General features: G+C 51.3%; 1 protein-coding gene across 18 annotated transcripts in view; it reads right to left on the bottom strand.

Moving 5' to 3' along the window:
• MTSS1 (MTSS I-BAR domain containing 1) overlaps positions 1 to 24,612 on the bottom strand; it is a 157,326-nt gene that overhangs the window by 18,624 nt on the left and 114,090 nt on the right. For 7 of the 18 annotated variants that reach the window (XM_059165658.1, XM_059165647.1, XM_059165653.1 and 4 more), the window contains exons 4-6: positions 15,067 to 15,151; positions 12,993 to 13,084; positions 11,556 to 11,630 (exon numbers count right to left, since the gene is read on the bottom strand). In XM_059165658.1, the coding sequence (XP_059021641.1) occupies positions 11,556 to 11,630; positions 12,993 to 13,084; positions 15,067 to 15,151 (252 nt within the window). Of the gene's footprint in view, positions 1 to 6,693; positions 6,763 to 7,518; positions 7,531 to 11,555; positions 11,631 to 12,992; positions 13,085 to 15,066; positions 15,152 to 24,612 lie in introns of all 18 variants that reach the window. The other 11 variants (XM_059165645.1, XM_059165644.1, XM_059165648.1 and 8 more) reach the window with 2 other exon arrangements.

The following is a 24,612-nucleotide window of genomic DNA, read 5'->3' as shown; positions in this document are numbered from 1 at the left end:
TAGGGAAGAGTAAATCTTGCTTCCTTTCACAGGGTATAAGGCGCATTTCTACCTGCAATTACTTAATGCTGACTTTTAAACATATACCTCCATAGGACAGCAAAGTGACGAGATCCAAGTGTCATCTAATCTGGTAAATATAAATTTCAATTATTCTCTAATTACAGCAACGTTATCTTAAATTTGCATTATAATTAAAGGGCTTCCAAATTGTGGTATTCTAAAATAAGTGTAATCTGTAAAGACGGCTGTAATTATAGGCCCAGTGAGTACACTTCCATTCAGGACATATCATAACCTAAAAACACAATGTGTATTTCTTAAATTCACTGATACAACATATAATTATATTTATTTAAAAAAAAAAAACTGTGGAAGAAATTATTCCATGTCCTAGTTGGATGCACTGGTTTTAAGATACAATCCAGAGCCATATGGTGCAGAGTCAAGATACAGAAGCCCCATCACGGGGCTTCCACGGCGATGTCTAGGGAGCCCGAGCCAACGCGCCCCACGCAGCTGGCCGCTCCAGCCCCGCTAGACTGGACTCCATCCTCTCAGGTCACCTCCGCTACGGTCAGCCCCCCCGGGTGCATAAGATCCCATCATCCATTCATGAAAGGCAGGAGGGTGTTCATGTCTTCCGAATGAAGACATGCAAATGGCTAGCAGACACATGAAAAAATGTTGATCATCATTAGCCATCGGGGAAATTCAAATCGAAACCACATTGAGATACTACCTTACACCGGTCAGAAAGGCCAAAATTGACAATACAGGAAACAACATGTGTTGGAGGGGATGTGGAGAAAGGTGAAACCTCTTACACTGGTGGTGGGAATGCAAGTTGGTGCAGCCACTTTGGAAAACAGTGTGGAGATTCCTTAAGAAATTAAAAAAAGAGCTACCCTATGACCCTGCAATTGCACTACTGGATATTTACCCCAAATATAGAGATATAGTGAAAAGAGATACAGTGAAAAGAAAAGAAAAAGTACCCCAAGGTTCATAGCAGCAATGTCCATGATAGCCAAACTGTGGAAGGAGCAAAGATGCCCTTCAACAGACAAACGGATAAAGAAGATATGGTCCATATATACTATGGAGTATTATGTCTCTGTCAGAAAGGATAAATATCCAATTTTTGTAGCAACATGGATGGGACTGGCGGAGATTATGCTGAGTGAAATAAGTCAAGCAGAGCAAGTCTATGATCATATGGCTTCACTTACTTGTGGAGCATAAGGAATAACATGGAGGACAATGGGAGAAGGAAAGGAAAAGTGAATTGGGAGAAATCAGAGAGGGAGTCGAACCATGAGAGACTGTGGACTCTGAGAAACAAACTGAGGGTTTTAAAGAAGAAGGGCGTGGGGGGACGCATTGGGTGTTACAAGCAAACAATGAATCTTGGAACGCTACATCAAAAACTAACGATGTATTTTATGGTGACTAACATAACACAATTTCAAAAAAATAATAATTCAAGAAATTTTTAAAAAAGACAGGAATTTCATCATCAGGATTCACTAGTCCCTGACTAATCGGTTGTTTAATCAAAGCAACAACAGCTCAAGGGACAATCAGGAATTGTCCCCTGCCCACCGGCTGTGGCTCAGCACCCGTGGTGCCTCAGAGCCCTCGTGTCTTTGACAGGATTCCTCCTCCGCAAAGCCACACCCTCCCATCGGTCACCTGCTTGCCTGAACTTTGCCTCCCCTTCAAGTCCTTTTTCTCACATTTCCCCTAAAAAGCTCCTGAACCCCTCCTACCTCTCTCCATCCCTGTGGCCAGTCCCCCGAGCCCTGGCCCGGGTCATCCCCTGCCTGGATAGCAACAGCCACCTGTTCGTGGGCATCCAGCGGGGGGTACTACCTAATCCAAATGCACATGGGCACAGAAGAATTTTCTAGAAGCCAAGGAGCCTACAAGGGCTTCCCGATCCTAAAAGTCACGTCTTTAACGTGGTAAAAAGGCTGTGACAGGTCAGCAGCTCACCTGTGCCTAGTCCTGCTCCTGAGAACAGACGCAAGCCCCCTCCCATCCACGGAAGGGCTCGTACACAGCACGTGCTTCCCTCTTTCGTCCGCACAGGGAGAACATCTAGCATCTGGCCCCCGATAGGACGCCCAGCAGGGACAACTCAATATTAACTGAATCAGACAGCGACGAAACCCCCCTCCAGCTTCCAGCCGTGTGGATGTCACGCATTCTGCTCCCTGAACATTCACACCTCTCCTCCCGCCTGCCCCTTTCTCTATGAACACCCTAGATTCAACGTCCCTCCTGGAAACTTCCAGCCCCCCCCCCACCGAAAATCCAGCCCCTGCCTGCTCCGTAAGCACAAGCATTTTCTTCACAATGAACCGCACTGAGGTGGCCACGTCATCGTCATCGCTGTCGTAAGACGTTAGTGTGTTGTCTTGGAACAGAACACAAATACACCTACATGTGGACTTTGCCCCGATTCCCAGCCCAGAACTTCCCCAAAGCCTTTGAGTTTCCAGAATGCCAGCAGTGTCTCTGTCGTGCTAACGAGGCATCAGGAGGGAAAGGGGACTAGATAGGTAGCCACAGGATGGAAGATGCTGGCCAGGAGAAGCAGCCACAAGCCCAAGCCTTTCAGCCTGCGCCCCTGACCTCCGGGAAGGGGAGAGGGAGTAGGCTTTCAACCACCAATGGCCAATGCCTAACCAATAGCGCCACCGTAATAAGGCTGGGGTAAAACCAGGGACAGCCACTTTCCAGAGGAACTCCTGCTAGGGACGCCGATGAATGTTGGGGGGGGGGTATGCTCAGGGAGGCTCGGCCACTCTGCGCATACCCCGACCTCCCCACCCTGTGCCTCTCTTCACCGGGGTGTTCGTCTGTACCCTTGAGAACAAACCAGCAATCCCAAGCACAGGGCTTTCCTGAGTTCTGAGAGTCTTTTTAAGGATTTAGCAAACCTGAGGGGAGTCCATAGGAAACGCCGACTTTGAGGTTGACCAGGCCAAAGTATGGGTAGCCTGGGGACCACCACTTGTGGCTAGTGACTGAGGTGGGGGTGGTTTGGTGGGACTGAGGTCTTAGCCTCTGTGCGAACCTGGATAGGCAGTGTCAGAACCACGTTCAGTGGTTGGCGTCAGACGAGGTTCAAACATAAACGCCTTTGCCACCCTGGGGACAGCTTGGGGGCAGAGGCCACTTTTGCTTCCTTAGCAGCCCACGGGGGCCGGCAGGGGAGGCACTCACAGCTCTCTCCCTCGATGGCTGGCTGCATGGGGCTCATCAGCAGACTTCCCAGAGGATGTTTATGAATGAGAGAAATTGCACCAGATGGGCTACAGTTAGCCCCATGAGAACCAAGGACGGCTTGCACTCCAGCAAGCCAGACCTGCCACCCACCCCCAACCACCAGGGGGTGCAAAGCACACTGGGTAAGAAATCCGTACTGCAAACAAGCTGTTCTTTCAACTCCTGGCCTTTCTTCTGGGCTCCTATTGCATCCCCTCCACGCCAAGGGAGGAAATAGCTCTGCCTTGGCTCCTGAGTAGCCACAGGGAAGCCAGGTGCTCCAGCTCATGGCCACAGCTGCACTGGGCAAGGGACAGTCCAGCATTTCAGCTCCTGGGGCCAGCCAGCTGCAACCAGGGTCCCAGGCGAGGCCCCTGGTGAGCTGTGTGGGGGTGAGGTTCTCCCAGAGATCAGCTCTGCAAAGGAAGGGGGTTCACAGTTCTGGGCCTCCAGGGGGTGGAGGGTGGTCTGCTTGGCCTGTTTTTACCTACACTTCTCAGCTGTCAAATACAGCCACTGAATCTCCCCCACCCACCGGCTGGCTCTGAGGACCACCTGCTTCCTTCTCCAAGCAACAGCCCTTTGCAGAAATTTCTCCGCATTAAATTCCAGTGTCTCCACTGATTTCAGGCAGGGACAGCCTTCCTGAGTGCCACACAAGGCGGATAAAGTTATATTCACCAACCCTGCTTCCATCAAGGTGGAAGGCGTCAGACTGTCCCCAGGCTATGCTTTTCGCCATCAGCCCCCTAGTCCTGGGCTTCGCCTCCGAGGTCTGGCTGGGTCACCCACCGGCTGCTCTCTCCGGTGTTTCCAAGGGCCAGAACATCCATCAGGCCATGGCTCCCTAGTGCTGACTCACGATTACAAAGTCCTTCCCTGTCCCGGTTGCACAAGTTTTCCCATTAAGTAAGACTTGTACCCTGCCGGTTGTCTCCTGCATAATTAAATGAGTGTGCTCCCGGAATGCAGTCCCCAAGCCTGGAACAAAGGCGCGACTCAACAGCCTTCCCCATTTGGTTACAGTCGGATCCAAATCCCCAGACGCGTCCCCAGGCTGCACGTGGCCAAACCTCTCCGAAGGCTGAAGCCATCACCAGTCCCCCAGCTTCGGAAGGAACCGTTCCAGCTTCCGTTCCCGCAGAAAGTAGCATCCGGTCGGGCCCAAAGTACACTTTCACTGTCTGCACTGGTGCGGGCGCCGGTGGGGGGGAAGCAGCGGGACCACGGCCCAGCCTCTCACCACGTACAGCAGTATTTAGGAAGGACAGTGGCTGGGTTGTTGCTGTGTGGACGGCAGAGACATGTCAGCAAGGTGGTGACCGCAGAGAGCAGTCAGCAACTTCCAGGGCCGGGTCTTGGAACCCGGACAGCCAGAAGCAACCCGGGGGCCCCTTCTCGGCTCCATCTTCACCCCAGCAGCCCGGTCCTGAGGAGAGGGCGATTCCTGACGACTGTCAGAGGCACACCCAGGACACGGGTGGTGGACAGGTGTGCGGGGGTCCCTTGCCGAGCCCCGCCAGCTTCTGAGAGGCCGGCTGCCTCTCGTGCTCGGCAGCAGGAACAGAGCAGAGAGGTCTTCCGTCCTGGGCTGGGCAAGAACACCAGGCGACCCGCCAACAGCTCAGACTGCAGATGTTTAGGGGGGGACTCCGTCTGGGGACGAGGGCTCCTGGCACTATCCCTCTTCCAGAACCAAAGGTGGGGGTGTCTGGAAGAGACCCAGACCCATCCAGTTTTTACCACAGAGGCAGAGAGACCGGCCCGCCCTGGCTGCAGGTCTCAGGGGCGTTCTGAGAGCGGTTTCTGCCAGGTTTGCAAGTGCAGAAGGAACCCGTGTGGGGACGTGCGCACACCCCGGACAGGGCCGTGGGACGCACAGACCACGCTCCCGGTGGAAGACACCCGGCACTGCACGGGCTCTCAGGACGGGAGATGATGGCGGGGAAGTTTAGTCCAGTCTGGGGTCTGCGCGGAAACGAGGCCCAGCCATGGAACCATCCGGAGGCAGGCTGGGCTAGCCAGGGAGCTGAAGCAGAACAAGGGTGGGGGGAAATCCCAGTGGATCTCACGCGGGTCCAGTCCACCTGTGGCGAGACTGGAAGCCCCCGGAAAGGCTGACTCAGGGTAGCAGGCACATGTGTCCTCAGGGTGCCCCCTCAGGACACGGTCACCTTTGACCAGGGTTCCAGTGCTCCTGTCTAAATGGTGACAGCCACGTGTCGGAGCACACTGTCCCCTCTACCTTGAACACCCCCAACCCTATTTTCCCCCAGCGGACCCCTTTCCTGTTCCTCACTTTCGCCTCCCCACCTCCCAAGCTGAGCTGAGATCCTTCGTCGCCCACCGCCAGAGCTTTTGCTCATCGTCCTGACAGCACAAAGCGCGCCAGATTCAACTAACTGGTTTACGTCCACCAGAATCTCAGTTTCTCGGGGTGGGGGCATATCCCCAGCAGAACACATTTTGAGTTGTAAATCCCTTCCCTCACGGAGGCTCCCAGCCGAGCTCATGCAGGAACCCAGGGTTCAAGGTAGATACTTGTAACTACACCAAAGGAGAGTTTCGTTTATATATTTTTTTTCTCTCATTGAACAAGGACATTTTAACTGGTGCAAAACTGTATTAAAATATAGATGTCCAGGTTCCAAGATGATTTAAAACTCATAAAAAGAAAAAAAAATTAAGAGGGCTTATGTCTTTACACCTAAGTTCACTGCTATGATTATGTGTCACTGTGGCTGAGCCTTACAGACCCAGCAAGAGAAAGAAACGGAAGGAACTGTGGAGACTTCTCCTGAGATGAGCAGAGCCTATGTTACAGAGCCAAAGGGCTGTATGGTTTCTTTCCTCATCCCCAACCCTACTGCCCATCATTCAACGTGAGTAAAATACCCAGTTTACTCCACAGATGGACTCATGCCAGGCTTTTAGCGAAGGTTCCAATAAAACTCTGTATTATCGAGTGGACACCTATTGTGCAGTTCTTTTTATATGAAACATCTGGAAGAGGCAAACCCATAGGGAAAGAAAGCAGACGAGTGGGAGTCGAGGGCTGGGAGCAGAGAGAACAGGGGGCATCTTTTCAGGGTGGTGCAAATGTTCTGGAATCCGACAGTGGCGATGGCCACACAACATTGTAAATGTCCTATAAGCCACAGAAATGTACACTTTAAAATGGCGAATTTTAGGTTATATAAATTTTATCATAGTAATATGCCAAAAAAGTGGCTGTCTTACCTTCCTCCCAAAGTTCACTAAATATTGTGCAAAGTGTTTCACAATCACAACATTGAGGGCTGGAGAAGATCATCACTTATAAAGCTGGGGAACAACTAGGCCAATGTCACCATAAGGGGAAGCAGACGCAGGGCCGGGCCCTGAGTGAAACGACAGTGGACCATCTCGGTGCCCCACCTGTTATAGGAGATCTGGGCCTTTTGGGTTTGTTGGAGAGGACAGATTCCAATTCAAACCTCTGTGGAGCTGTTGGGTAAAAATGTTCTCAGAGGACACTCAGGAACACTCAAGGCAAGAAAAATCACACGGACACCTCAGACAGACCTTTCCAAGACAGAGGGATCGCCACAAGACTCCAAAAGCAAATCACCCAGAGAATGAAGTTCAACATTCAGTCAAGAAGAATCACTGGTATTACTGAATTTGGAGATCTGATACCTTTGAAATGAAACATTTCACAAACTCCGCTGAAATAAGAAATACTCCGATTTTTTTTAAAGACCACGAATTACTCACTTTGAAAAGAACTAGATGGTCCTGGGGAGACAGAGTTAAAGAAATTTTGCTAGTTTAATACAACCAAATCTGATTTGGGGATTATTTTTAGGGTTTATTGAGTGCAGTTCTACACATTTTGTGATATAAACACACACATACATATATACTCAGATATATATGTATGTATAAATAGATTTATTTCCTGTGCAAATCACTCTGTATTTCTTCTTTCCATGAGTCTAATACTGAGTTATGATGATGCAAAGGCCCTCGGCATGTTGGGCTAACCCATGAAAAAGCCAAACACCGAAGAAAGAAAATGATTAAAACACACACATACACACACGATTTTTTTAAAGTTAGGGAAAATTAAGTAGGTACAACTGATTGTTCCGAGCTGGCAGGAAAACTTGGGCAATTAGTGTAGGTCTGGACAACCACGGAAAGCCCACAGCAAGGACCACATCGTGACCAGCCACCAGAGAGTCAGGACGGGAGACTTACCGAGAGCGTCCACTGGCGGGGGGGCACACGGTGAGAAAGTGCAGGATACACAATTGACACAAAAAGGAAAATAATAAAGTCAAACTGGGATTCGAGCAGCAGTCTTACCTTCCTTTCATGGGTTAAACAGTCCTTGGCTTGCCACCGGATTTTCTACCAGGGCAATGAAACCCACCTCCACCGAGAGCTGCACAGCCACAGTCCCTTCCCTGATTGCTAAAACTTTTCTTTCTCCTCTAAACAGAAACCTTCCTTGTTAGCGAGCATCACCCCCTAGAGATCACGGCACAGTTTCTAAGAAGAGAGATGCAGCCTATAGTCCCCTCTGAAGCCAATTAAGATGCTTCACCAAGAAAATCTTTCAAGTATAATTTACTATAACTTAAAAAGTAATTAGGGAAACCCAGGAAACAAAATTTAAACCAGGGTGAAAAATCAAAAAATAATAATAAAGTTAAAATTCTAGTAGAAGGGCAAATAACATGTTCATCTACACCTCTGTGAGTCTCTTTATTGGGTTTATAGTCTTTACCATAAATATACTTTACTATCTGGTCAAAAATGATAGATTGAACGAGTGAAGTGTCAGGCTCCAGGGTTAATACAGTAAAAGACCCCAGTTTCAGCAGCCTCCGAGAAAGTCCTGAGAAGCTTCCAGTAGTTACAGATGGAAACAGAAATGCTTGACCATGATTAATTTTTATTTTACTTGACATGATTAATTTAAATTAATAGTGATCTGGGAGTTGGAGGAGAAGTGAGGCTGCTGACTGTACAGTAAGACAGCAAAACAAGCCAAGAACAGTACATGTTTCCCACAATCCACCCACGCTCATTCCCCGTGAAGTCTCGGCCAGCCCAGCGACCCGAGCTGACATCAAGCTGCAGGGCTTGCCTAGAACTCATCGGATGCCTTCTAGAACTCGGACTGTTGGGTCTGCTCCACGCCACACCCTACCTTCCCGTGGCCTCAGTCTTCTCCCCATCGCCCGTCAATCAGGCCGGCTCTGCCCTGGGTCCCTAGTCCTGGGCATCAAACTGGAACGTCTCCGAGGGTGGCTACTGGCTCTGCAGCCCCCAGCATCTGCCTCGTGTTTACTCCTGGCAGGTGTTGGGTAAGCCTGCCTCCCACTAAAATAGCTACACCCGCTCACAGCTGGAGCAGATGCCAAGTCGTTCTGAAATGGTTTTGAGATAAAGCCTAATCAAATCCCCCAAAAAAGTCTGAATTTTTTTTTATGGTAATATTCAAATACCTTTAGATTATAAATTACCACTCTCTTGTAATAAAGAGGGGGGTAAGCGCCCAATAAAACATGTGACAAAAGGTGATTATCTGCAGAGTGAAAATTAAATGAGCCACACACAAAAAGGACATCCTGCCTACGTCAAGGGCAGCGCTATCACCAAGCTTAAGTGCACAAAGGCATTTGAAATTTTGAAAAGGAGAGTCAGAAGAGCTCTTAGATCAAAGATCACAGTTTTTTAAAAAGGCACAGTAGAAAGCTGCTTGGTGATCTCCTGAAAACACATTAAAGGTGAAGTGATTATGTGGTTATTAGACTCTGTTCCATCAGGACAAAAAAAAGTACTGAAGCAAGTATCTGAAAAATATTGAAAGGACCTGAAGTATTGTAACACATCGTGTAGATCTCAGAAGAAACTACCAACGCCTGATAAGCTGAGAATCCAGGAAGCCACCACCTGTGGAAGGTAAGGCAGATGTCCCGAGAGCAGTTCTAGTGGAAAGGGAAACTTCAGGTAACCAGACCCCAAATCACTGGACGCCTCAAGTAACAGATTTCTGCTGGCCCGAAACTTGTCACATTCCTGCTCCATGCTCAGGCTACCCCTCTTCTAGGAGAGCACTCCATTATAACCAGAATGAGGACTCTGGTACCTTCTAGAAGGTTCCATTCACCCCAGAAATACACAAATGTGAGCACTCAGTCAAAAAAAAAATGTGCTTATATATCTTAGAAAAAAGTATTTTTGTATTTGAAAGAAAGAAAACTGTTTCCTGGTGATACTCTGGAATAAAGAGAAAATCATCTGGAACATTACAAGCAACTGATAACTTGGTGCGTGTATATAACTATACCACCATGGCTACCTTGTCCAGGAGGACGTGGTGCCTGAGACCACGAGCTATGTGCTAGGGCTCAGAGAATGCTTCCAGAAACCCCTGGTCACAGCTTCCATTCTCCGCCTTCAGGCGCAAGTGCCCCACAAAGCTTCACAACCAAATGCCAATTCTACTGCCAATCCTGGGACCAGAAGTTTCTCTACATGTTACACAGTCCAGCACCCTAGATGTCCCGAAGCTTTCCGTCAGATGCCTTGATGGGGAACTCATTATTCTAAGCAGTCTGACCCAGTGCTTGGTCAAGTCTAATTGCCAGAAACTTCCTTTTGTGCTGAACTGCAATGAACCCATCAAGCTTGCCCTGTAGGCCCAAATTGTGCTAACTGGACAATGCCAGGGACCTTGAGTGACAGACGTGCGCTGTTTCTGCCTCCGCCTCCATGCAGAATTCAGATAAAAGGATTATCACTGCAGCCAAGAACTTAAGGCCTCTGGAAAGAGAACTCTGGAAAAGCTAAGGGAAAACAGCTACTTTTTCTTCCCTCATCCTTTTTACCAAACTTCCAAACCTTTCCCAACCTGTGTCTTCCCTGGGCCTTCCTTCTAAATCCCTTTCATCTCAAAGCTGCCAAGCTGTCAACGACATGAAAGTCAGTCCTGAATTTTTACCAGCCAGCTCTTCCATGGGACGCCAGATTCGATGCAAGTGGTGGCTGTTTTATTTATAAGCATTTACCTCTAGACTCACTGAAATGTTCCAGGCCTCAAACCCTGTTACTTGTCCAATGCTAGCTCCCAAGTGCACCAGGAAGATAGAGCACATGTTCAAAAGGCACCAAGACCAAGAAAACACATCCAAAACAAACAAGTGAGGCCAATGCTGACAGAAAACCGGGTTATGGGTGAAAATTCTCCTGCCCTTATCATGAATGGCTTTGCGGTTTTCACCAGAACTGGGAAGACATTTTTGAGAAATGTCAAAGCTTAAAAAAATTTGTCTAGTCCTTGCCTCACTTCCACCAAACCACTCCAGCTCTCTGAATGTATTTTTCTCTCATTCCAAATGCGAACTGACCATTTAGGAAAAGAGGAAATTTGATTTGGGGGACGTTTCCCTAAAAATTGTCCCAAGCATACACCAAACACAGAAGAGCCTCATGGGAAAAACAAAAACACTTTATCAGTTGTGACACTACAAATTCAAAAAGCAGGCATCAAGAATAGTCTAGAAAGACTGTCACCTTCTCAAGTTTAAGACCCTAGATTTTTAGGTCTTAGGAAAAGGTCACAAATGCCTACAAAGTGTATGTAGCTAGATTTTTCTCTGCACGTTCCCAGTCCACGCTGGAAGAGCAGAGCTGGGTCACAGGTCTGACAGGGGGCCTGTGTGTGGGTGACAGCAGGCAGGAAGGTGGGCAGAGGGCCACGCTGCCCCAGTCTGGTTTCCCTAGGGAGGCCCCCACACTCACGAACACCATGAAACTCTCTCTGCACCACACAGGCTCCCACTGCAGCCATTTCTACATTCTCACACGAGGCTTAATAAAGGGTTTCAGAGATTATAGGCTGTGAAAGATGGAGGAGAAAAGGACATAATTTCTGTAATAATTACTCTAGTAGGATATTTGCATGAAGGCTTTTATGCATGATCCCAAGGCTTCCAAGAAATTTATAGGTTTCATTACAACACACAATAGGCATGGAAACTGTCAAATTTTGGAGACAAAGGTGGGGGGAGGGAACAAGTCAAGTACAACTTTGTAAGGGCCTCAAATTAATAGATATTCTGCACTTGAGAACTTTAATTCAGATGGATTCTACGTGCTCCTGCTCCCCAGGGCCATCATATGCAACGAGGTCTGAATCGAACGCTTTCTGCTTCAAAGTCAAAACCAAGCACGTGCTTGTTTCCCCAAAGTAACGCTATTAATGGCAGAATGTGTAGAGTTACCTTTTTTTGCTTTCTTCTGCAGTTTCAGCGTATCTGAGGATTTCTTTTTTATCTCTTGGCGAGCTTTTTTATATTCTAAGAAAAAGCAGAATATGGAGTCATTTTACCACTTTGCTCAATGAAAAACATTCTAAGGAGGAACCATTACTTTCATCAGAGAAAGCGGAAACGATGATCCGCAATATAGAGCTTTATCTAGAACCACCGTATGATAACAATCTCAGGCTGCCATTTTACGGCACAGGCGTTATTAACATGAAAAACCGCAGAATGCACCTGGGTCTTTTCCTGATAGCATTCGCTCATATCAGCTGTGAAGGAAGACGTCATTCGGGGGGATATTTTACTAAAAGTGAAAAATCCACAATTTCTCGGCTCACAAAACAGGAAATTGGAAAATAGGATTTGCTTTCCCGAAGGCCCAACTTCGCAGTGTTTTGCTCAAAAAAGAACCCATGTGGCAAGACGCTGGCCAGATGTTGCGATTCAGCAGGAGCCCCCAAGACCCCAGCATGAGAGATCGGATGGCGTGGGGGCATCCGGGTGCCTTAGCCTTACTCTCGCACTGGCGCCAAGGCAGGCACTAGACCCCGAGGAGGGGCGACCCACATACAGACACGTCCCCCCAAACGATGACTTCCTCCTCCTCCACCAGTCTACCCCTGCTCCTGGACGTCTACTTCCGTGGGTGCCGCCCTCACCCAGATGCGGACACCTGAAATGACGACCGCCCTGACCTTCCTTTGCTGCCCTCCTATTCAAGTAACTGCCCCCTCGGCCAGTTCCCTCGCAGCCTCCCTGGACGCCTCGCTCCCCCGAGCCTCGCTCCCCAGTGCCGCCACTCCCGGGCCCTCGCCACAAGGGCTCTGGGGACCTGCTGGCACCAGCCCTTCCTTCTGGCTTCCTCCCGCCTCCAGTCTCCCCTATGCCTTCCCTCCCCAGCACGCAGTGCAGGTCGCAGGATGTCTCCTGCCCTTCCCCGCTGCCAGCACCCCAGCCTCTGGGCCCAGGAAGACCAACTGGGGAGGCATCTGTCAGGACCCCTCTGCCCCCAGGGCCTGGCACACACAGTGCAGAGTCGCCTGCGTTGAAGCACATTCAGAGAGGGTGGCGGTCCCGGGCAGGACACCCAGGTTAGCTCCTCTCTTGAGAGGCTGGCTGTCGAAATGTGCCCCAATGCCTTACGTGCGAGACTTTGGCATCGAAGCCTGCCATCACTGTCCAGGTCTCATTCACTGATTGCAACTTACACCTCTGAGAGCCTGGGCCATCAGCCGCTGAGGGAGGTTTCAGGGGCTCTTATCCTCCAGCGCTGAAATGGGAGAAGGGGGACCAGAGGGGGCCCTGACAGGGGACACCAGCAGGGGCCCAAGGTGGCGGCCGGCCATACCACGGGGAGCACGTGCTGCTGGGCAGCAGACAGCCTGCGCCCCGTACCTTTTGCATGGTCTTTATCCAGCTGGTTGGCCACTTTCTTCCATTCTTCCATTTGCTCTTGAAGTGGGTTTATCAGACAATCAATCAAAGCACTTTTTCCCAAAAAAAGAAAGAAAAGGAGAAATTAAACAGATACATTCGTGGTGAAGACTCATACTCGGTTGTCAAAACTATGTAAATTGTGACAACCGGGTGCCAGACAAGGCAGTATCTAAGCCCAAGTTCACGTCCAAATCCCGCCATTTCGTAACAACCTTATTCTCAGAACGTTCTCCAGGGACTGGCAGGAGGCCGTCACCACGCCTGGATGGGGCGAGCCCTCTTCCCACTTCCCTGCCTCATACTCTCACTCTCGTGCTCACAAGCGTGGTTGCAGCCAGGGGGTCACCCCTCGAGCTGCACCCCAGACCTCCCGCCTGACAGAAACCTGGAGGGCAGGACCCCAGTATTAATACATAATATATTTTTTAAAGAAACACACGTGACTCTGATGTGCTTTTAGGATGAGAAGTCATGAGTGTAGACCAAGTGTGGCCAGCCTCGGGGAGGAAAAGCTGAAGGGCCAGCTTCTGGATCAGAGCGGCAAAGGCATCCCCAGGTACGTCCCGTCATTCTGTGCATTGTCCCCAGGTGGCTCCCCACCCAGAGGAACCGTGTGAGGGATGACCCCTCCCCCAGGAAGGAAACGGATACATTCCTACATCACCGAGATGTCGCAGGAAGTGCCCACAAATCGCTCGAATTGCTCTGGTGAGAATTACTCCAAAGGTGTTCTCTGACTACTTTTTGATCGTGGGCCTCCTAAAAATCTTCAGGTTCTTGGTACAACTCCTTCCTTTCCTCATCAGGGTCTCCCCCACCCCATGCACCCGCCAGCCATCAACACGGCGCACTGGCTTCTTTCTTCCAGGTCTCTGTTCAAATCGTCCTTCCACACAGGCTCACCCCCCAACTACCCGGCGTGGAACAGCGGCTGCCTCTCTCCTACCCACAGATTTCACCTCGTGGCACTTCCCACCGCCTAACATGGTGAGAGGGGTCACGGTGTCTGGAGTGTAAGCCCCGTGAGGACAGGGCACGGTCCTACTCACTGCCACCGCCCACACGCCTTAAGACAGAGCGTGGCACACAGCAGGTGCTCCATGAACACCGCCCGCTGAACCGCTGTGTCTTCATCCCTCAGACGGGCTGGGGAACCTCAAGACTGGCCTGCAAATAAACCCGCTGGCGAGCGGGACCGGAGGCGCCGCAGGGCCCGGAAGCGAGCGGGAGGGAAGGCGGCAGAGTCCTCACCTGCTACCCGGGCACCTTGTGCTGGAAATGTGTGGGTGCTCCATGAATGTTCACAAGCACCCCATGTTATAGAAGCTGAGATTCCAACCAAGAGGCCAACGCCTATGTGGCCCGCCCGAGATTCAAACCCAGGCCTATCTGTCTCCAAGTCCAGCCACTTCCCGCCACGTTCTGCCACCTCCCTCAGTGGCCCGGCCAGGAGGGGCAGAGGCCTCTCACGTTGGCAACGCTTCGCACAACTCATGATCCATCAAGCAGAATGGTTTGATCTGCTTGGAAGAAGGCCTCCCTCACCAAAACACTGGTGACTCCAAGTCCCCGTGGGCAACCGGAACTGCCAGTTCTGCCCATTCTGGATGCTGGTAAGACAGACAAGAGACGCGCACATGGAGGGTGGAGAGGAGGCCCACAGGAAATGGAGGAGCAGCACGTGCCTGCTCCCCAGCCCCGAGGTTCCCCTTCCAGAAGTTTCTGCAGAGAACAGACGCCCTGCTCTCACGCCAGCGGAGGGCCAGGAGAGACCCACAAGAGCACAAAGTGGGGTGTGGGTTCCAGCGGGCAGGCCCCAGGTCATCTGGTCACCCACTACCTCCCCAGCACCCAGACCAGAGCCTGGCACGTGGCAGACGGCCCACGAATACTTGCTCAGTGAGTGAGCTGCAGGATGGGCTGTGGGCATTTCAACGCTGTGGGGAAACACACGCTGCTTTGGGCGAGGCACTGCCCCTTCCCTGGCAACCAGCAAGAGCCGGTGAAATCCGGACCGAGATGTGCTCCTCACCTGGAGAACTGCCTGAGCTTGGTTTCTATGCTCCTGTGTCTCATGCACATCCTGGTCAGGGCGGAGCCAATCTCCCTGGTGCCACCTGCAAAAGAAACACAGGCAGAGCTGAGCACGAGAGGCAAGCGGGAATCACTGGAATCCTGGGAAGAGAACAAAATCATCTGAAAAGAAGCCGGATTTCACCACGAGGCAAAACCCAAGCCACTGCCTCTCGCCAGGCATGTGTATACGTGTGCATATGTGTATACGTGTGCATATGTGCACACACACACACACACACACACACGTGTAAATACATACAGTGACACGTTTGTCTATAATCAGCAGAATAAAAGGCACCTTGAGTCTATACAATGCCCTGTAGTACTTTCCGCTCTGATTTTCTCTAAATGCCGACTGTGACCCAGAAATCGATTTTACGACCCACTAACAGATCGGGACCTGCAATGTGAAAAATAATTTCTCAAGGAAGATGATCAAGAGTATCTGATATTGAAGGAAAGGCTGTTGTTTCGTTCGGTTTTGTTTTGCTTTCCACTTCTGGCAAAATAATCCCCTTAGCGTCATTTAGGACCGCTAATAAGGCCACTCTAGCTGTTTTAAGATGTATAGTCTAGACTCCAAGCCATTCAGAGACAAGTGAGGCCAAAGCAAAATGAAATAGAGGAGTATTTTCTAAAGGTTTGGGTACGGCTGGTGAAAGAAGTCCTCAGACACAACAAATGTCAAAGTAAGCTTTAATTCAGTTTGATTTTCCCGAAATCCTTGTCACGCTACTCCCTCCCTGCAGACCCTCTTTAAGATTATTTGTGAAGTTCCCCTCCTTCCCCCTCCTAGAAACAATGCCTGAATCAGCATTTGGGCGTGGGAGCACACTACAACCACAGATGGTAATCCAGCATCAAGCCCCAGAAAGCTCATTATAAATGTTATGAAAATACTAGGACTCATGAAATCGGGGCTTGCGGGGGGGGGGGGGGGGGGCTCAAACAAAGCACTATTTTTCACAAACAAGGCCTTCAAGGGAAAGCTGCTGGCACTGACGGTAGGTTCAACCAAACCAAGTTAACAGGAAAAAATGTCGCCCCTTATTCATGCTAGTGACATTATTATGGTTCGCATTTCCCCCTCCGCCTGCTGTTCTAGAAACACCAATGTGCTATTTTTCAGTTCCTCCTATTTTCCATTTTATTCTGCACAACTAACAGGTTTCCAAAACCCAAAAAAGAAAAATTAGTGTTGAAAGTAATATGTATTAAATATTAATATTTCTATATCCTGTTTTAGTCTGAAAAGAGAAGCCTTCTAGAACAACTCTCCTGGTTCCTCTAAAACACAGTTTCTTGGCCTGAATATGACTGACATGTAATGTCAGTCACATGTGATGCTGGATGATTCTTTGTTGGGGGAGGGAGTGGGGGGTCCTGTGCATTGTAGGACAATTAGCAGTATCCCTGGCCTTGACCTTCCACAAATCAGCAGCCGGTCCCCCATCTGTAACATCTAGACATGTCTCCACACAGTATGAAGTGTTCCCTGGGGAGCAAAAATCCCAGTCTATGAAGTACCATTGCAAGAAAACTGAGCAAGAGCTAACGGTCCCCTGAAGCAGGGCAGAATTCAGCCAGGAGTCTTGGTAAATGGTGGTCCTTTAGCCCCTGGCACCTGCAGCCACTAGAGGGAGTTAGAGACCTCCAGGCAGCCCCATCTGCGGCGGCTCACCATGCTCCACCAGGGCATACCAGTAGAGGGCGCCGTCTGCACGCGCGCTGTAGGCTTCCTGGGCTCCCTTGAGGTTTTCCCAAGCTTCTGCTGCTGCTTTACGAGCAAAAGCCAGGAACACTTTATCCCCAGGGAAATATCTCCTATTTTTCCTGGGCCTTCATTTGATTAAAAGTTAATAACTTGGCCCTGCAAGGAAGCTGGCACCCTCATGCACTGCAGGAAGCAGTGTAAACCAGTCCTTTTCTGGAGGAGAACCCAGCAGCGTCCACCCAGGAAAGCCTTTAAACACGAGTCCCCTCTTCAACGTGGCAATTCTAGGTCTGGAAAATTAACCAGAGAAAACAACCAAGGACCACAGCAAATCCTTCCCCAGGAGGGCGGTCCTCAAAATGCTGCTGACAACAGTATAAACTGGAAGCGGACTCCCATTCTAGGGGCCCTGGTAGATAAAGCAGAGACCACAGACCAGCGCCGGAGTGCCAGGCGGTCATCTACGCCGCAGGCTGGCGGCGGTGAAGGTCATGGCAAAGGGAGACATCTGGATAGAGCTCAGGCTGCACCAGGCCCAGGGAGAAGTGCCGTGCACCCACGAACTCCCTCAATCCTCAAAACACTCCAGGTTCTACTGGGACAATTACCCCCATTTCCTAGATAGGAAAGGTGCCTTATGGAATTTGTCCACAGTCTTTTGGGACATGTGACATATGAATTTTGTCCAAATTTGTCCAAAGTCATGCTGCTAGGAAGTGGGGTTCTGACCCGAGCTGAGCTCCAGGGCCTGTGCATTTCCAGCATATGGCGCTGACTACAGACAGAGGAAGGCAGGGCAGGGGCAGAGCCAGGAGCCTAAATGAATACTGCTAAATGTACCTCCCGACACGCGCTGAGGGGCATTAGGACTTTAAAGCCCGGCTCTCAAATTCCGGCAGTGGAGCTTAGAAATGTCGAGCTAATACCAGAGGACTGAGCTCCTGTCCTTGCTAAGCTACCACCGAGATCACAATGGTGGGCAGCTGCTCCGCAGATAACCCCTGCCTTAGTTTCCTCAAGAGAGACTTCCAGGGTTGAAAAAGATCACTCAAGGTCAGTTCCCTCACCCCATTTCTCTGCTCCATTATTTCTGTTACCTTCCCAGACATTTTCCATAGATGGCCAATGGTCACGTGTCACCCCCAGGAAAGCCAGAGGCTTCCCAGGAAGAGCTACCCCACGGGACAGTAACGAGCACTTCCTAAACGGGCCGTCTGTGCTCACCGCCCGGCCCCCGCAGCACAGGAAAGCCTGAGAGGGGAGGAAATAAAAACCACAAAGACAACTTCCAAACAGCAGCATCTCTGTCCAACTGACACAGGGCAGGAGACAGGCGGGTGACCCCTTCCACGGACCCCGGGATCTGTCTGCTGGAATTACTGCTGATCGCAGCAACATGGGGCACCCTAAAAATAGCTCTATCTGTGTATATGCTTAACATCTTACGCTCTTCCTGACCCTTGCTCAAACTTACCAAAAAAAAAAAAAAAAAAAAAAAAAAAAAAATCAGCAAGTTTGAAAAAGCTTCAGAGGAAACCAGCTTTAGCTACAAAGACAAAGCAGACATCTGGAAGGAATCCGATTTGACAGTGAGAATATTTATGGAATCAAACGGCTGAGACACTCAGCAGCTTGTGAGTGAGGACAAGATCGTACTTGTTTCTGGATTCCCCGCACCCAGCACTGGTGCTGAAGGAAGGAGCCGCCATCTACCATTCTGAGAGCGGATCGCCGGACCGGCAAGCCCATACCAGGCGGCAGGCCCAGGGGCTGGGTCCGTCCTTTGTTCAATCCGTAAATCTTTGTGTGTCTTCCATGTACACACTGTAGAATATTCAAAATAAATACAAGGGTCTTCTCTTAGAAAAGGTCTAGACTGTGCAAGTTCACCTAAAGAAACAATGGTGTATTTCCTTCCTATTGTTTTTATAATCAATCACCACAAACTTAATAGGCCTAAAGCCAGGCACATTTATTATCTTATAGTTTTGGATGTCCGAAGTCCAAAATCTGTTTCATGGGGCTAAAATCAAGGTGTCAGGAGGGCTGTGTTCCTTCTGGAGGTTCTAGGGGCGAACCTGTTCCCTGCCTTTTGCAGCCTCCAGGGGCTGCGCTTGCTTCGGCAGCACATATGCAGCCTCTAGGGGCCGCCTGCATCCATCCCTTGGCTTGTGGCCTCTTCCAGCACCTTCAAAGCCAGCAGCTCAGCATCTTTGCTCTTCTCGGACTTCTGCACAGTCCTCTCATCTTCTCTTACACTGATCCTCTATGCCCTTCTTAGAAGAACCCTTGTGATTACACAGACCCAGCTGGATAATCTAGGATAATCTCATCTCAAGATCCTTAACTGAATCACAACCGCAGAGTCCTTTTGCCCAGTACTGTTGGCAACATAGTCCCGGGTTCTGGGGCTGAGGATGGAGACCCTTTCGGGGAGGGCATCATTCTGCCCAGCATCGCTGCCTACGAGTTGTTAATTTGGAGAGTGCCGGGGGCACTGTGTGTCTCTCCAGAGCCCATCCATCCTCAGATGGTTGAGTCTGGGCCAATGACCTAATCCCACCCCTTTGACAGTGGCTGGTTCAGGGATGGGACAGGAGGGTCGATGGAGAAAATGGCCCTGATCAGCTATCATGATGGCCATGGGGACACCTGCCTTAGGGTGAGATCTGTCCTCCGGACAGAAGACAGAGGGGCTGGCATCCCCAGGGACCTCCCTGAGCCACCAAACTAACACATGGAGCCCAGGCAACCTCTGGACCTGGAGTTCCTGTTTTGCGAGAGGGTATGTTTTTATAGCATCTTTGATTCAGTCCTGTTTCTTGCCAGTTGAAAGGAGAAGAGGGCAGGGAGCGTGGGCCTCCTGTGCTTCTCCTGAGCACCAGCAAGCAGCCCGCTGCTGAAAGAAACGGCTGCTGGGACACAAATACATTTCACGGCACAAACCCTCATTCCTTCCAGTGTGGGGCACAGAAGCACCTTCTGCTGTGACAAGCAAAGGTTTTTATAATAAAGCAGCACAAAGTCGCTCGGTGATCTACACTGCATGGATTGCAAAGGACAGAAACGGTAGAGAGAGAAAAGAAAAAAAGAAAGTCCAGGGGCTAGACTAGCAGAGCACGAATGCTGGGGCAGAACCCTATGTCTTGCACCTGACACACTTAACCATTCCACAAATGTTTACTGGGTATTACACCTGTCTCCTAGGGTGGCCATGACAAAGCACCCTGAACCAGCCGGCTTCAGAGCACCACGATGTAGTGTCCCACGCTTCTAGAGGCCGGAGTCTGACATGAAGGTGTGGGCAGGGTCGTGCTCCTGCAGAAACCCACAGGGGAGAACTGTCTCCACCTCCTTCCAGCTGCTGGTGGTTACAGACCACCCGGCGCTTGCCGATGCCTCACTCCTGTCTGTCGTCGTTGCCTGGGGACAGGCTCCTGGGTGTGTGTGTCTTCACACAAGGCACCAGTGTGTGCTCTCTCTGCTCTGCATGTGTCTGTGTCCAAATTTCTCCTTATGGAGACAGCACCGGTACTAGATCAGGGCCCGCACTAATGACCTCACCTCCACCTGACCACACGTGCAGAGACCTCATGTCCAAGTGAGGTCCCGTTCACAGGTGCTGGCGGTTGAGACTTCAACCTATCTCTTTGGGAGACTCAATGTACCCCATAATAAGGGTCTGCCATGCAGCAAGAAATACAGGGACTCCAAAGACGACAAGGGCCTGACCCGTGAGGAGCCAGCGTACTGGCTGGGAGGGCAGGGGGGCAGCTACGAAATGGCACAGGGAAGGCAATTTTCACAGCAATGCAGTGGGCTTGGTCGTCTTGTCCCCCCTTATAAGTGGGAAAATTGGAGCTCAGGTGGGTGAACTAACTTGCTGAGGGCCACAGGGTTGGGAAGTGGGAGAGCTAAGATCCAAGCCCCACTTTCACTGACACCCGAAGGCCCTTTCCCACTATGACGCGCTGGACAGGTCCCCACTGAGGACAAAGAGGCACATTAAAGTCACAAACAGAATACGAACTGCTTTATGCCATTCTGGGGATGACAAGGTAAATTAAGGAGACACTGAGCCATGGTTGTTCCCCACAAAAGTCCGACAGGGCCACACCCTTCCCACTGCAAGTCGCCACCCGGTGGCTGTGTGGCGAGGTGGCACAGTGGCACGCACCCGGTGGCCTCGTCCTGCCCCTCCACGCAGCCTCATTGGCAGGCGGCTTCCGTCTCCCCACACAGCGGGGGCCTAATGCACCGGCCACGGTGGGGTCTCCAGCGTGCAGGTGGCCAGCGAGGGCTGAAAAGCTGGTCTGTGGGGCCCAGCTTCTGAGGCAGAAGGGGGGGGCGGAGGGGGAAACAAGATTTAAGAAGCGCCCGGGTCGGAGCTCGGGGCCACAATAAGTCACTGTGCTTCCTGGAGGCCCTCTGAGGGCTCAGTTGTTGGGAGCCTAATTAGCAGTCAGAAAGAGCCTCAGACAGGGGAAGGCTCCAGGAAGCCTCCCAGGAGAGGGCCGGGGACCGCTCACCTGCCGCGGGGGTTCTTGACCCCAGCACGGCTCATGTCTGGGACCAGCTCCTTCTTTGTCATGCGGGGCTGGCCGCACCACTGTGGGGCGTCCTGCGGCGTCCATCCCTGACCCTCCGGGTGTCAGCAGCATGCCCCACGTCAGGATGACCAGAAATGTGTCCTGACATTACCAAATGTCTCCCGGGCTTGGCGGGGCGGGGAGGGGCAGAATCACCCCTGTTGAGAACCACTAGCCCAGGGGAACAGTGACCTTCTCCCATAAGGACGGCGCTCTGATCTGGGCACTGGGCCTGGAGAAGCCACAGCTCTCCTCTGCCCCGGGACAGCAGTGTCCCCCCCACACACACACTGTAGCCGCTCCAAGAGGTCAGCCCGCTGACCACCCCCGGCTTCCTGAGCAGAGGTGACAGGCACCCCCTGCTCATGTGGAGAAACTACCCCACTTGCCATTGGAGAAACAGTAATTCCAAAACACGCAACGGACATTCCCCATCAAGTCAACAGGCACTGACCCCCTCCCTGACAGCCCTAGGGACACACTGATTGCACCAGAGGCAGCTTATGTTCCCGTGTAAAATACCAGAAGGATCCATGCAGCCATGAGAGGAGGACACGTGCCCGCTCCCAAGCACAGAAGCTCCACCGTCCGCGCAGCTGGGAAGGGCTCCTTCATGGGACCAACATGGGCGCAGAGGAACAAGGGCATGGAACACAAAAGTGACCTCTAGCCACTCAATGGCTTGTGCCTTCTGTCTGGACACAGGCCAGAGAAGCACTGACAGCCCCACAGTGTCTCTGAAGATTGGTGACATGGGACCCTATCTATACACAGGTGCCACGCACCGGAGCCTGGCGGGGGCTCCGTCCTCGTGCATGCAGATGCATGAAACCACTTCCCGTGTCCACCCAGTTGAAGTTGATGAGATCCAAGAGCAGTGGCGGTGTGTGGCTCCCGGGCACACGTGCACCAAATATGCCAGATACGCCACTCGTATCAAATAAGACGATCACCCGCCCGTGCGACATGTTTGTATCAGGAACCTTTTCCCGAAATCTATCTGCTTTGATGCACACCAGATTGTACCTGTTGTGGTATGTGACCTCGTTCCCTCCCCCACTGACCTCAAAGGAGTTCTGGGGGCCCCGCCCCAGCCATACTCCATCCCCCCAGCCCCAGGGCCACCCACCTGAGTGACATCAAGACCTGCAGGCCTCGATGCAGCCTGCAGGCCACGGAGACCCCACAGCGGCACGCTCACCGTGGTTGACCTGACGTCGTGGCAGCTCCCTGCCATGTCCCAAATTAACACGGGGATCAAGAAGAAAAGCAGTAGAGACACAGGGTCAAGAGAGAGGCTTCGAAGTGAACTGATGTGGGTTCAAAGCCCAGCTCAGTACCCCCACTAGCTGTGGGGCCCAGAAAGGGTCTAACTTGCTTACACTCAAATGTGGAAGACTGTTTTCTAGTAAACAGCGCTGCCGACTCAGGTCTTGGGTCTCTGTGGCGCACATCACACCCAGAAGGCATCACCTGTGAGTCAGAGTTTGGGCTTCCTGTGAAACAGCCTGAGTATCCCAGTTACAATTTTTCACAATCTTGGCCCCGATCTTTCACAACTGCCTCATCCGTATGCCATCCGACGGCGGTATTTCTTTTTAAGAAGCAACTCGTTTCTATCCCCTATTTCAAGCATTCCACTTATGTTGCAGAAACAACCGATCTGGATTTGATGTGCACATTGCGAAGATTTATATACCTTATAATTAAATAATTTAACAACGGTCCATACTGTGTGGATAACAACGGTCCACACTGTGTGGATATACAGAGAGAAGCCTACCAGCTATGCGCTTGCTAAAGGCAGGGGTTGGTACAGTTTCTAGAGAAATACAGAGCACTGGTTACATTGACGGGCACAGGAAGAAGGGCTCTGGTGTGGCGATAATCAGCCACGTCCCCCAGGAAGGCAGGGGCCGGAGTGACTCTGCCCACATGGATGTGCCAGCCACCAGAGCACGGCCCTCACTTCCCCCACGTGGAATACGGCCCTTCGCCAAGAAGCTGGCTGATGAGAACATGGAAGGCAAGTTAACAGGACAAAAGCGCTTCCTGCGAAAGCCCGGGTTATCCCTTCTTTCCAAGCATCTCAGGAGACCAGAGGCTGAGAAGAGTGGTCCAGAGGGTCTGCCTTGGAAAGGGCTGCTTGTCCTTAGTTATGCATCAACAAAGCGGTCATTTGATGGAACTCAGGGCTGTGGTATCAAGAGGTTCACGGTCAGCTGGCTGCAGCGAGCTCCAGTCTCTCGGTGTCCCCAAGCCTCTGAAACAGGCAGGCAGCTGTCCTTGGCTAGTCAGCCTTTGAAGGTGTCCCCAGCCCTCTGCCCTCTGTCTCTGCTGTTTACTTTTACATTGCCAAGATCAAAACAATTGTTTCACCGGCCTCCTTCCCATAAAGGATGGAAAGAGAAGGTCCCACGGACCCCACTGCTTGGTACCATCCCAGGCCACTCAGGAGCTCTCCTGCCAACAACTCTCAGGATATTAAGAACAAATCAGCATCGCGGGTTCCGTATACGAAGAGAGAGTATGTCTGTCTTCAGCCCCTGCTCTTCGAGAGCCCCAAAGTCTTGAAATGTCAGGTGTCTTTCACCTTGATGGCCAGCTGGAAGACTGCCAGGGCAGCACAGAAGCTGCCTCAGCGTGCATCAGCTGCCGCTCTGGCCAGACGGTGCAGGGCACAGCTGGGGACACCATCTGCCGGCACACGCCACAGCCACCGTGGCTTCCCCGGACGGGGAAGCTGGCGTCCCCACTTCTGCCATCTTGTAGGCAGGTTTCAGAGTCCTCACAGCTCTAAGTGATGTTTTACCCAAATATCCAAATATCAGTCCAAATATCGAAATACCCAGTCCAAGGGCCAAGTGCAAAGGGCCATCAGGGGCACCACCACAGCTGGACCAACAAAATAATGGGTCTGTAGGGAGCACGCCAGGCAGGGCACCAACGGGAGCTCAGCTGGAGGTGGGCGTACCTGCCTGAGGCTCCCGAAAGAGGACTTTCCAGGTGACCTTTGGGCTGGACCAGCTGACCCTCTTGCTTCCTTTAAGGCAGAGCATCTTACGGCAGCCAGGATGCTGGAGAAGAGATGGGATAGCACTCCTACACTCAACAAATACTGGGGAAATGCTGCTGCGGTCCCGTTCCTGGGCCATGACGGGGGAGGAGACAGCTCCGGTCCTCGTGGAACGCACAGCTC

Source organism: Mustela lutreola, chromosome 3 (assembly GCF_030435805.1).
Source record: "Mustela lutreola isolate mMusLut2 chromosome 3, mMusLut2.pri, whole genome shotgun sequence".
NCBI lineage: Eukaryota > Metazoa > Chordata > Mammalia > Carnivora > Mustelidae > Mustela > Mustela lutreola.
Note: the sequence above shows the minus strand (reverse complement) of the source record. Positions and strands in the feature narration are given on the sequence as shown.